Source organism: Miniopterus natalensis, chromosome 13 (assembly GCF_054644295.1).
Source record: "Miniopterus natalensis isolate mMinNat1 chromosome 13, mMinNat1.hap1, whole genome shotgun sequence".
Taxonomy (NCBI): Eukaryota; Metazoa; Chordata; class Mammalia; order Chiroptera; family Miniopteridae; genus Miniopterus; species Miniopterus natalensis.
Window position 1 is genome coordinate 38365835 of NC_142093.1, and position 13770 is coordinate 38379604.

General features: G+C 39.7%; 1 protein-coding gene across 1 annotated transcript in view; it reads right to left on the bottom strand.

Annotated features, from left to right (window-relative positions):
* AAK1 (AP2 associated kinase 1) overlaps nt 1-13770 on the bottom strand; it is a 140926-nt gene that overhangs the window by 43955 nt on the left and 83201 nt on the right. Inside the window, exons 6-12 of the mRNA XM_016224194.2 lie at nt 12919-13040; nt 11429-11510; nt 10788-10920; nt 8004-8107; nt 6037-6116; nt 4093-4247; nt 2580-2911 (exon numbers count right to left, since the gene is read on the bottom strand). Coding sequence (XP_016079680.2) covers nt 2580-2911; nt 4093-4247; nt 6037-6116; nt 8004-8107; nt 10788-10920; nt 11429-11510; nt 12919-13040 — 1008 coding nt within the window. The remainder of the gene's footprint in view (nt 1-2579; nt 2912-4092; nt 4248-6036; nt 6117-8003; nt 8108-10787; nt 10921-11428; nt 11511-12918; nt 13041-13770) is intronic.

Below are 13770 nucleotides of genomic sequence, written 5' to 3' on the forward strand. Positions count from 1 at the left end.
CTCACCTGAGGGTGTCCATCTCACTACACATCTGTGACTCCACACGCTGGAGTGTAACAGAAGCTGATAAATAATGTCCCTATCACAGAAGTAATGTCCCTCTTATAAAGGGATTTGGAAGTAGCTATGATTAAAATTCTTCCCTGGGTGAACAGGATGAAGCAATGAAAACCTTGAAAATACGTTAACCCAGCTATTAATTCTCTTTCTGAAAATTATTTCCCAATAGCTCTATCCTTATTAATTCTCTATCTTTAAACATTCAAAATATTCAGATTACTACACTTAATGACATTTTACTTTATGTTGGTAATGAACTGCGTCATTACATTCTCTTGTAAACTTGCTAAAAATAGGGAAACTTCTTTTATGTCTTTCGACTCCCCACTAAGGACTATGTGCTAGGCACACAAATAGAGCTCAAACAGAGGTCTACTGATGAACAAAACTCAAGATCTTGTCTTTTAACATCCTAAATAGTGTTACTTCACTATAGAGCTAACTGAGAGGATAGTGTTTGCCTAATGAGGCAAAGTTAAAGGGTTAGCAAAGAAGCAGATGTCAGTAAACAGCTGCCTATTTATAATAGTAAAATGCTGGAAACAACGAAATGTCTATCAACAGGGGACTGACTGAATAAACTATCCTATATATCCTTAAAAGGGAACACTAGTTGTAAACAGGAATGAGGCTACCTCTATATATAGGATGGAGGGGACAGAATTTTGCAGATTTAACTTTGAAACTATGTAAATATTTTACGTTTCCACAAAACAAAATTTAAAAATCAATAACTAATCATCAGAAGCAAAATGAAGCAAAGAAACTCGTATCAAAGTAAGAGCCAAACTCCCCAGAAAATAATGTGCCAAACATTCTAAGGGTAAAGAAGGCAAAGAAATCTTAAAACTATTTTCAGTAATCCTATTGGTATTGTTAGCTTGAAACTATAAATCAATTAAGTAATTATGTTAATGTTATTAGGAATGAAGATTTCCAGATTAGAAAAATACAAATATAAAATCCAAGAAGATAAAACAAAAATCCTATGATTACACATCTGAATTAGGAATATAAATTTGAATTCATGGTATATATTCTATTAAGAAAATAAAATATATTTCCTAACTACTGTCCACTGAAATGGTCTAAAAACAATAACCAACCCATTAGCAAGTGAGTATCACTAGCATCAAGACTGTGGTCTCTAAAGACCATTTCCATGAAAAGGAAATGAAATGGCTGATTTCAGGTTAAGGACAGAATGAACCTGTAACAGCTTGTTACACTGAAGAGCAAGGGAACCATAAAGACCAATGGAGTTGGAGCTGAAGGACCAGGAGACAATCCGAGGAGACTGCCACTGGACAAAGTTGGGACAATTTGAGCATCAAAATAAACAAAATTTTACAAACTACAATGTATGGAAACATGTCAAATGTGTTAAGTTCCATGAGTTCATGATGATACTAAACAAAAACTTCATTGTTCACCTTTGGATGATACTAAGAACAAACTCATTCTGAAACTGGTAAAAACAGGAAAAGAACCATGCATTTTTCCTGCCTTTTCTGCACAAACAATACCTCAGGGTAATCAAATAGTTGATGAAGAAAATTATTCATAGATAAATTCCAGCCCTTAAATGAAGAGGAAATGCCAGAATATCACCATTTTGCCATCCCTAATGAATTAATGGACTTAGGAAATAATCAGCAATGACTGCTGATAGGGAACATCAAATAAATGGATCAGATGGACAACACCAAACCCACTGATTGATCTTAATATTATTAAGAGAGAGAACAACCAGACATTATATGCCCCTGATGTCATATAACAGAAAAACAAAGAACAATCAAACTGAATGGAATATTAAGCAAACCTCAGGAAATTACCAGTTTACACAGGGGATGGAGAAACATATTAAACATCACCACAGGGATGCCATCAGCCAAATCCAGAATGTGGAAAATTCTACAGGACAAGTGACCCAGTTTCTTAAAAAAAAAAAAAAGACAAAAGGAGGGAAAAAGAGGAAGAGGGCACCTATGTTTAAAAAGGAACTTAAAAGATAAAAGTTATATTAATTGTTATAAAATGAATACATTCAAAGTAAAAAAAAAAGTGAAAACAATAAGAGAAGATAATGAAAGAAAAAATATATCGCAACTAAATACAATATGTGGACTTTGGGTACTGATTCAAATAAGCCAATTTTAATTCTGAGACATGAGAAAGGGCTAAGCACTATTGGATATTGGATAAGAAATTATCGTGTTTCAGTATGATAATGGTGTTGTAGTTACGTGAGGAAAAAAAGTCCTTAAAAATCAGCTCCCTTCCTGAGGTTCCTCAGTCAGGTGAAGAATTCCCAGGGCCTAAGAAGAAGGGTGAAAGGGGAGAGTGATCCTGTGATTGCTCCACTACACAACACTTTGTAGTATCTCCATCTGGGAGAAGCAGTGATGTGATCATTAATGGCTCTGGCTTCCCAAGGCAGATTTCTGTACCTGGTGGGCCTTTTCACAGTGATGACTTGGATATGCAAAGCAAAAGTCAGACTCTAACCACCTTACCTGTTGAGCCTGGGTCTGCGGCTGCTGCTGCTGCTGCTGGTAAAATGTGCCTGCTGGCTGCTGTGATGGTGGTGGGGGCTGTTGTTGTTGCTGTTGCTGTTGCTGTTGTTGCTGCTGCTGCTGCTGCTGCTGCTTGAGGAACAGTTGCTGCTGGTGCTGGGGTGTGGCCTGGGCCTGGGTGGGCAGACCCTGGGCGGGAGTGGAAGGTGGCTGCTGTGGGGTGGGCGGAGCCTGTGGCTGCTTAGGCTGGGATTGTGGTAGAGGTTGGCTGGGAGGGGGCTGGGTTTTTGGTTGGGAGACACTGGCTAAAAGACCAGGCTGATTGCTGGATCCTGCAATGAGAAGAAACTCCATGTAAGGGCTCAAAACTGTTCCAGACAAAAACGACTTCCCTTCTTGCCAAAGAAAGAAAGAGGAGGTGATAAGTACAGATAATCCCAAAATCCACATGCTCCTCACTGTCTCTGCACTTCGAAGTTCCTTAGTTCTTGCTAAACTGTGTGCTTCATATTTTTCAAAACAAGGTTCAATAACAAGGTTCTATACTTGCCTCCTTCAGAAAGCCTTCCTTTATTCACCATCCCATTTAGTCAATTACTCCTTCAGTCAGCATCCCAAGTATCTACAAATTCAATTAGCCTTTGATGCTACTGTATATAAACACAATCTTTTGCACTTGTTGGCATGCTGCAGAATAAAAGCATTCTTTGATGTTTTATATGTAGGTTACACAATCTCAGTCTGGATGCCTTGTAAGCAGATGGTCACCAAAAACAGCTTCCTGGTAAGGGAAGTGATGGCTAAGTTCAGTTATTTGATAATTTGGATCAATCCTCTTTATGAAACTAAACTCAGTCACCTCAATAGAAAGAGAATAGCAAAACACAGAGCAGCGACAGACACTTCAAGAGGCAGCACTGAAGAAATACTTCCTCTAGGCAAAAAGAGGTGTGTCCTGGTCTTTAAAGGCAAAGAGAAGTATATGAAATAAAGAGGCAGGTATGGGATGAATGGACCAAGCCACAAAATCAGGGCCAAGACTAGAAAAAACAGACAACAGGCTTCAGTGGGTCCTGGTGGTCCCCTGCAGAATTCAATAGCAGACCTCCCCTTTGGCCAGCCTCCTGCCGTATAGTTTCGGTGGCAGCTCACCTCTTGTGCCTCAAGGAAAACCATTATTATTCTTTTCTGTTTTAATCCTCACCTGAGGATATTTTTTTTATTGATTTTTAGAGAGAGAGGAAGGGGGGAGAGAGAAAGAGACAGAAACATCGATGTGAGAAACATTGATCTGTTGCCTCCTGTACGAGCCCCAACTAGGGGTCGAACCTGCAGCCTTTGGTGTATGGGACAACGCTCTGCCCAACTGAGCCGCCCAGCCAGGGCGGAAGACCATTATTCCTCATGTGCCTCTGCACTCCACTCCTGAAGCAAAATCAGGCTTTCCAAGACTTCCCTATTATCCAGGGTAACAAAGAGGGGTACCAAGTTTCAAACCACCCTAGGAGCTAACCTGCAGCCTGAGGCGGGGGCTGAACAGTGGCCCGCTTTCGAGGTGTCAGGGCTGGCTGGATGGGGAGGATTCCTGGGTTCGGCTGAGTCTGCCCAGCTTTAGGCCGCTGGCGAGGTGCAATAGAAGTCTCTGTGGGGGGAATGGGGTCTGTCAATCTAGAAAAGGAAAAGAAAAAACAAAGATTCACATTCATGTGTGAGGAAATGGGGGAGGGGCAGAGTACATGATGGATTAGCTTTACCCTCCACACTCATCCAAACCTTCTAGATCTGCTTAATCAACATTTACCAGCAGGTGTTATGTGTTACTATATGTTATAAGTAAAGGTTTCATGGGTAAATAAATTTTAACATTTCAGCAGAACCTTTCATGTGTGACTATGTATAGAGAACCTCAAAGAAAACACTGTATAGAATGCAGTGTTTCTCAAATTTATTTTACCTTGGGATCCTTTTACCTAATCCTTCCTAAATTTCCCAGAATACACTCTGGGTGATGATGTAAAGAGGGCTTTGAAGGAGGTAGCTTCAGATGTAAGGGAAACTCAAAGTTGATTAGAACTAGCTGTCAAAGTGGTCTCTCTACCATAAAAAGTATGCATATAAATTAATCCAATAAGGCGACTAAAGGAAATAAGTAAATAATTCAAGATGAAGGATTTGGGGAGTGTGACAGAAACTCCATTTCCTCCAATATACATATTTGTTTTTTCCCACAGTAATACAATATTCACCTGGGCACAGAGCCACCCAGAGTACAAATCAAATTGCGCAGCCTCTCTTGTAATCAGGTGTGGCCATGTGTCTAAGTTCTGGCCTTACATGGGATGTAAGCAGACTGTTACATGGCAGTTTCTAGAAACCTTAAGAAATAACTGGTACATGCCCTTCATATTTCTTCTTCTTTGGTCATTCCTTGCTCCTGCTGCTTGGAACAGGGATGCTGCCATATTGGTCCATGAAGTCATGGCCCAGCCTGAGGGATGGTGGAGTGGTGAGCATGACGAAGCCTGGGGACCTGAGGGCTTTGTGAAGCAGAACTGCAAGACCAGCCCTGAATGACTTACCCCCGGACTTTGTTTACTTAAGAGAAAAAAATAAACATCTATCTTACATAAGCCACTGTAATTTTGGACTTTCTGTAACTCAGTTAAATCTAACCCCAAAAAATATGGGGAGGACAGATATTTCAAGAGACAGCATTGAAGAAACAATTCCTCTATGCCAAAAAGAGGTGTGTCTTGGTCTTTAAAGGCAAAGAGAAGTATATGAAATAAAGAAGTAGTGACCCAGGTTCTTAAAAAAAAAAAAAAAAGACAAAAAGAGGGGAAAAGAGGAAGAGGGCACCTATGTTTAAAAGGGGACTTAAAAGATAAAAGTTATATTAATTGTTATAAAATGAATATGTTTAAAGTAAACTAAATACGATATGTGGACTTTGGATCCTGATTCAAATAAGCCAACTTTAATTCTGAGACATGAGAAAGGGCTAAGCACTATATAAGAAATTATTACCTTGTTGCTCTGACCACATTACTTTCCTAACGTGGCCAGGGCCACAGCGAGTAAAAAGGAAAGGGAGGTGGAGGATTAGGGTGCTGAAGGAGGCTAAACAAAGGCCAGGACACCCGTTTAGGACACTCCCGAGCTAGCAATATTTAAGCCTGCTGTTGCCTCATCTCTGAATGCTCCTGTGCCTATTCCCAAGCAAGGGAAACAGCTGTGGAGTGTTTTATTCACTTTCAAATGTAGATTACTGTATTTCATTATATTCTCCTTGCGCTCCTTGCGCTCCTGAAGGATAGCTTCTGCCTAGAGGAGACAGAGCTTGCTTTTTCATGCTGTGCAGCCTATGGCCACAGCAGAAGAATCAAGAAATACAAGGCACCCTCCCCTGCTACTGAGGCAACAGAGCATAACAGGTGCTCACTAAGGCATTTCTTACCTGGCCTTTGGCTGGGTCTTCTTTGCAGCTGCCTCACTGGCTTTCACTGGCTCAGGAAGCTTTGCAGGAATAGGAGAGTTCTACAGAATTCAAAGAAAATATTTAAAAAGGACATCACAGATTTATTTGTAAAAGAATAACCAGCATGATTGGGCTGATGAAAATATCTGTTGGGGTTCTTCCAGAGTGACTTCCAGACCCTGATCTCTGGTAGAGGGAAGGGAAGTTAACCAAAAGCAGATCCCACTGGACTCAGCCCCAGGCAGGAAGGTAAAGTATCTGAGAAGCGGACAGAGCAGGGCACACGTAGCATACTCCTCCACCGTCATTCTCAGTGTATGGCTAAGGCCACTGGGGCCTGATGTCAGCACCCTTCTGTCCCTAAAGTACATCTTAGAAGTGAGGTTATGAAAGGAATGGAAAGAGATGTCTGTAACCTATATTACTATTTAAGCTCTCAACTAGATATTAGAGAAGTCAGAGCTGACTAGTGTGCCCAACCAGGGTGCAGTCTTCTAGTTTGAATGCGGGAAGAAAACCACAGCCACAGTGTCTGGTTGCTGAGCCAGCACCTCTTTCCAGCACATGAGGCACTACCTAGTTCACTAGCCAAGTAGAGCTCCTCTAGCTTGGATTTTGCACCATCCGTCCAACACCATCTCTCCAGGGAGCACTAGCTGTCCCTAACCACAAGACCACTGTTTACACTGCTGAGCAAGCATCAAATGACTTGAGACTTGTGAAGCTGACTTAGTAAAAACTGGTTACCAACCTGAACGCTTCCAATTATATTTCATGTTATTTAACTTTATGACTGGGAAAGTGGGATAGTAACAGAAAACACGGTCGTGTTAGGTTACTGTACAGTATCTGTTTATTCTGGGAAACATGATGTTTCATTTCCTTCACGTTTTCCAGGTAGGGGGAATTTCTACAGAAAATGTCTCCCAGCTTCTCTTTCACCCTCCCAGTGTTCCTTGCCTACGGAAGAAGATGCAACTTATTTGACCGTTAAGACTGGGAGAAAAAGGTGAGCTTGTCTGGTTCCCCTTGCTCTCCTTCCTTTAGGGAAAAGCCTGGCTCTCAGGAATCAGGTGATCGCTGCTCAGTCATGAGGCTCTAACGTTAGGGAGCCTGACTGGTCAAGCTACGTTCTCTGACTTGAGAAATAAGGCCAATATTCTGAGCTCCATCTGAATGATTCCCACATCTGATCCAAATGTGGGAATGAAAGTGGAGTGTTATTTATCAGCCCCAAAAATGACATCAGAAGTTCATTACTGGAGAAACAGGCAAGAAAATTTCAGATTAGAACTTAATGATGGCATCCATGAGTACAATATTCAAGAGAGCTGGATCACACTATGACACGAAAAATATGCCAAGACTGGAAAAAGGGTGTTTGCAAGAACTGTACTCTGAGACTGTGAGTGCAGAGTTTAGGATTACTAAGTGTAGAAACATTCCTATGGCCTGATGTGTGTGAAGAGGGTAGAGGAAAAGGAGTGTGAGTCACAGATGGCCAACAGCAGAAGCAACAATCCAGAAAGCTCTGCTGCAATGAAGGAGAAAAGGGACAAGGGGCTTCCATTCGAGTTGGTATGCCGGCAAGTCCAGAGCCTGGTCTCAGGACCTGCCTAACAACCTCTAGGTAAATACAATAATCACAGGGCTCTTAGTGAACGGTGAAAATCAGCAAGATAATAGTTTGGTCAATCTTTACCCAAGGTGTTCAATTCAATCCCTAGGGCTTTTTCCCCCCAGTGTAATTACCCAGTTTTATAATTAAATTCTATGGGAAAATTGGATTCTGTTTACAGAAACTACTTCCTAGTTAGTTTTGCTTGGATGAGCCCTACTATATAAAGCAAGGGAATCTACAGTCATTAAGCAGCTGATTAACACCCCAGTAATTCTAAATGACAATTCAATAATGTTTACTTTCCCTAAAAAGCACCTTTACATACCTGTACATTCGGGATTGGGCATTCTTTCTTGAGCAGTTTAAATGAGAAGTAAGAGACCTGGTAAATATCCGGCCTTTTGTCAGGGTCTGGTTCCAACATATACCCTAAGACAAACATATATGAACTCGTTTAATAATATCCTAACAGTTGGTGCATTAGCCAGGAAGTATAATTTCTCTATTACCAAAATTTGTTGTTTTTATTTTATCTTCTCATTAAAGTCAGTGCAATTGTCTTTTTCCTCCCCTCTCAGAAAGGGAAGCTCTCACTTTCCTAAAAATTTTAATATCCACAGGAAAATAACAAAGTTTTTGAATTGTAACAAAGATATCTGAAGTTCACACTCTGTGCTCTGCACAACAGGGGCTCAAGTTCTCAATATGAAAGTTACTATATTCATGTTCTGGTACATAGGAAGTTACATGGTCTTGCTTCTGGCCTCCTAAGTTCATATGATCTTGCTAAACAAATGATTATTCTTGATAATTATAACCAAAACTTAGAGTTCATGAATTTACTTACTATTTTTTTGTTGGAGATCTAAGCTAGTTTCAAGTCTAAAAGAAATCACAAAATAACAAATACATCTCTACTTTTACCATGATCTATAGATCACTTGTCTGTTTCCAGTTGCCCTTTCTGAAACTGGAAAAATCCCCAGGGAAAAGTCTTTAAGAAGACACACAAACATACACACATACATATACAAACAACAATGCAAGGCAAATATTGCTTAAGAAATCAAGTGAATGATTTAGACACTAAGTTCAGAAAAAAATGATGAGGCTGCAGTCTTCTGAAGGCCTTGCAGAAGAGGCAGGACTTGAGCTCGTCTGTGAAGGCAGGAAAAAATTTAGTCAGTCAGGGGAAAGCAGAGAAAAAGACATTCCAGGTGAGAGAATACTCTGAGCAAAGACGGACTTGGAGAAAAGCAAAAAATGCCTTGTTACAAGGAAACAGAGAAGCCAGAGGCCAAGGCACAGATTTCCTTGTCAGAGAGCACAGGGAAATAAGGCTGGGTGGGTGGCATGGAACCAGAATACAAAGAATCTTAAATGCCATACTGAGAATCTGGACCCTACTGTGGCCATGAAGTTTACTGAACAGGCACACGATAGGGTGGCATTTTACAAGATTAATCTTGTGGTGAAGGTGTGTTGATAGATTGAAGAAAGAAGGGAGAGGCTATGGGCAATCCACTACTACAGGCATGAGCCAACAGAGTCTGTATATATTATCATGACAATGATGAGAATGGAGAGAATATAATGATAACAGGAAACGCCAAAGAAGAACTAATGTCACCTAGGAAATACTCTTTCCCCCTATCTTGCTAGGCAAATCCAAAGAAAACCTTAAATTTCAGTCACCCAGGCTTTAATGGTGACACCATTAATAGAAATTGAAGAGGGGAATTGGGAGTAAAAGGGGGGAGGAGATGGCAATAAATTTAATTTTAGACCTGTGAATTTAGGGGGACTAGAGACTAAAGAATCTTCAAAGAGTTTGTAAACTAAAATAGATCAGAGTTTAGTAAACATGTCATGTTATAGACATTCATAAAGAGGTTTTTTTCCTAATATGAATTTGCTGCACAAATGTTAAAAAGAAAAAATTTATTACAAAAATAATGCAGTCATTCTGCAATCAAATTGGGCCATTTTTCACATTCCCTTCCAATCCATTTAAATAGCTGCAATTCTAGAATAGACATAACACTTTACCTTTGAAAACAACCCAATAACCATTAAGTGCTACATTCCATTCCTTTGAACACCCTCCCTCACTTTTTTGTTAACAAATGGAAGAGGTTGATTGATAAAATTGGCACAATGGGGCAGGCAGTCACTTAAAAACTATAACTACGTTAACTTGGGTAAGTTACCTATACTTTCACAGCTCTGGTTCCCTCATTTGCATAATGGGGATAATTACATTTATTGTATGAGGTTTTAAGAATTAAATGAGGTATAAATGATGTACAAGTAGGCCTTCAAAAAATGTCAGATGCTCTGCCCACATTGCCTTCTATTTTTCTCCAGAGCATCCCCACCCAGGACCCAAACTGTGTTGCTCAGGATTTATAAACCATAATGATTAAAATTTAGATGCTACATGTGTTCACTGATGTAAAAAGATAACAAAATAATCTGTTTCTTTAGCATATTAGTACAGGGGCTTATAAAAGATCACTTGATCTACCATCTGGTTAATGAACATTGATACATATGCTTACTATGGAGATGCAAAAAAGTGGGGAATTCAAAAAACAACATTTTAAACAAAGCATTGAGTTTAAATACTTGTTATCAAAATCCAGTGATTAACCTAAATGAGAGGAAAAACCTAGTTCCATAGAGTTATACAGTCTTAAGTATGTATTCACTCTATCCAATGCACTGCAATCATTTTAATTTGAGCCGCTTTCAGTTTCGCAAAGATGAATTTCTTATCACTTGATATGAGTCAGCTGGACTCCTCTGGTACCAGAGCTTTCATACAGACTGCAAGAGAGCAGAGCAGTACTATTTCGCTCAAAGCATAGTTAGGATTTCTGCTCAGGTGGCTGGCTCAGGTGTAAAAGAGAGTTTAGATTTCTAGCAAAAAAACACACAAAAACTCAAACTCACCTCTCTCACTAGATACTGTTATATTACATTTGAGTACCAACCATCATCGACTGGCTTCTTTATCTTTGCATCCAACCCACCACTCCCTTTACCCTCCAATTCACTCTTAAAGATAAGAGATAAAAATAGAAAACTAGAAACTTGAAATACTTACTAATTAAGCAGTGCATGTCTTGGGAATATCGAGAGTTATCTGGAATTGTGAAGTTTCCATCACAAATTGCCACCTGACTCTCCCCAAATGGCAAAGTGAAGTAGCATAATTTATACAATAAACATCCAAGAGCCTAAAAGAATAAAGAAAGCAGGTTGCCACTAGTGGTTCATTTACCATAACTGCAAATGGGTCTACTGAGAGAGATTGGCACCATCCACATTAACCAGCAAATATCAAAAGTATGTACTATTAACCTGTTAATAATTTGAATTTAGAACCCAAGACCACTTTTAAGCTGCTGAGTTACATTATTTCTACTATCATTACCAAATTGAGCTCCAATAAAGAACAATTATTTCAGCTGTTTTGCTCTTAAGAACTAGTAATACATATGTGACAACCATCTAAATAGTGGGCAGGTCACTTGAATAATTCTCACAGAGCTCTAAAGTAAATTTCTTTCACATGCTTAAAGAAGCAGTGGTTGATCACCTCGAGTTAAGAATAACCCCGAGAGAAAAGTAGACAATGATATGGCACAGTGGCCACTCTTGCTATGGCACTGTCTGGATTAAACTTGGGAGATTATAGTCAGCGCTGCTGGTATTTGAGATGTGGATAGATTAGTTTACACCTACCCAAATGTCTGCCTTCGTAGTGATGATTTTGCCACTGTACAGGTTGACCATTTCTGGTGCTCGATAGGACAGGGTTGTATATCTACAATCAAGAGATTCAATTTCTGTTAAATATAACAATGATATAATTAAAGACCACTGTTAGCAGAAATACTTTAAATATATACAGGGTGTCCCCCCAAAAATGTATACACACTTTGAATAACTATTAACCTAAAAAGAAAGAAACATCAATTGAGCTACCAGAAAAAAGTGTGTATTTTTGGGGGGATACCCTGTATACTGGAGTTCCCTAAGAGCAATCTGCAGAAGAGAGTATGAAATATTAGTGCAAATAAAATAAAAAGCTGTCTATGGTACACACCTATGGCCCTCTAGCAGCAGTCCTAATCTAAGAGCATGTGGGGACCCAGACACTATGGCATTAAATAAATTCTAAAAGCAACTTTTCTTGGGTCCTCAATAACAAAATGTTCTCCTATAAATCCCTGTTGTTTGATACTATATTTTGCTGATATGTTTTAAAAAATAGTAATCCCTTTTAATGTGGCTTGCCAGAGATAGAATACTGGCTGGGACGCTAGAGAATAGCAGAAAATGGGCCCCAGCTTGGGTGGGAGGTAGATGGATCTTCACTGCTGGATTAGGGCTAAAACAATAGTTTTCCTCTTATCTCAGGCTCAAGAAAAAAGGAACAGAAGCTAATCTTCAAAGTGAGTATCTCGATGTTACCAAGCATGTGACTTGTGCTGCTTGAGTTTCTAGAGCCCTGAGGGTACTGTGGTTTAGGTGTCCATTAGGGCCTTGGACCAAGAGTTTTCCTGCCCCAGGCTTGGTTGCCAGGGTAGTGATGCAGGAAAGGAAAGAAAGGATAAGGATATGAGTGGTATGCTAGACTGCTGACTTATCAGTAGTAGTAATAGTGAGTGTGGTTGCCTGTGAAAATCCAACACTCTGGACAACAGGAAAAATGGGTCAGGTTCTTACTGGAGTCACATAACCAAAGAAGCTTGTCCTCTTGAAAGTCAGTTACTCAACAGCTGTAGAGATTTCAATAGCCCTACTCAGCCCTCTCCTATACTGCAGGTAAGCTCCTTACGAGAAGAAAGGAATACAAAGCAATTTAGGATTCAGTAAAAGCACAGCCAACTGACTAATAATGTCACGGGTGTTGTGATCCCACTTAAAAACATCACAATATTTCTATGGTGCACCATTCTGCTTTTTAAGGGTTATGTGACATAAATCAAAATATCTACGTATAATGACCATAGGCCCATTGATATAGTGCTATAAGAGTCCTTCATTTTACTCTACTGATCAATAATTGTAAACCCCTCCACATCCTCCACTAAAAATCAAACAACTCAACTGCCAACATGATTATCTAAGAAGAGGAGCAACTGACCAGCATCATTGTCTTCCCACCCTGACCTTCTCATCCATAAGCTGCAAGTTGCTGGTTCTCCAAGAAAGAAGAAAAAGCTTACTTCTTAATCTCATCCTCTACTGCATTCACTCCTTCAGTTTGTGGATTCTGGAATTTGTTGGTGGCGCTTCCAAAGTCACACAAGACGTAGTGGCCTCGGTCATGCAAGAGGATATTTTCAACCTGAAAAACATTTCCCAACCATCCATTCCACGATGTCATTTAGTAATGTGTATGAAATTCTGGTTCTCATTCACATAAATAAAATTATTTTAGTTCTCATAATCCCATCAATGTGCACAGGAAAGCTATTCTCCTCCAAGTATATCAACAGGGGTCACCCCAAGTGGAATAAAACAAGATGCACAGTAATGGGAAAATGACAGTGGAGGGGGCAAAAAGGGGCGACTCCACATGGAGAAACAAGAGTCTCATTTTTCTATTTCCAGCCACATTTCTCACCTCTGCAGAAACAGTCCTTATACTTTCAAGCCTTTACATCTTTTGTTCTGTTCTCCTTTCAGTCTAGAATGCTCACTATGATCCCCATCTTTACCCAACTATCAAAATCCCACTCCTCTTTCAAACTCCAGTTTAAATGTCACCTCTTCTTTGAAGCCTTACTTAGGGCCCCACCCAGACAAATATCACTCCTTTCCTCTGTTCCTTCAGTACTTTGTTCTTCCTGATATCAATTCTTTCACTTGGGCCTTGTAAATACATACATTAGTTTCTTTACTACAAGAGACTAGGATTTTCAGAATTAATAAATATTTGCTATATTTTAGTTGCTTCTCAAAGTGATTAAAGGGCTATGGGCAAATGTGCAGTGCTCCTGTTAAATTATCATCCTTGTTTTTTTATAAATGAATTCTCTGGGCAGTTCTGGGTAGAAGGGGACTTACAAAGGCCA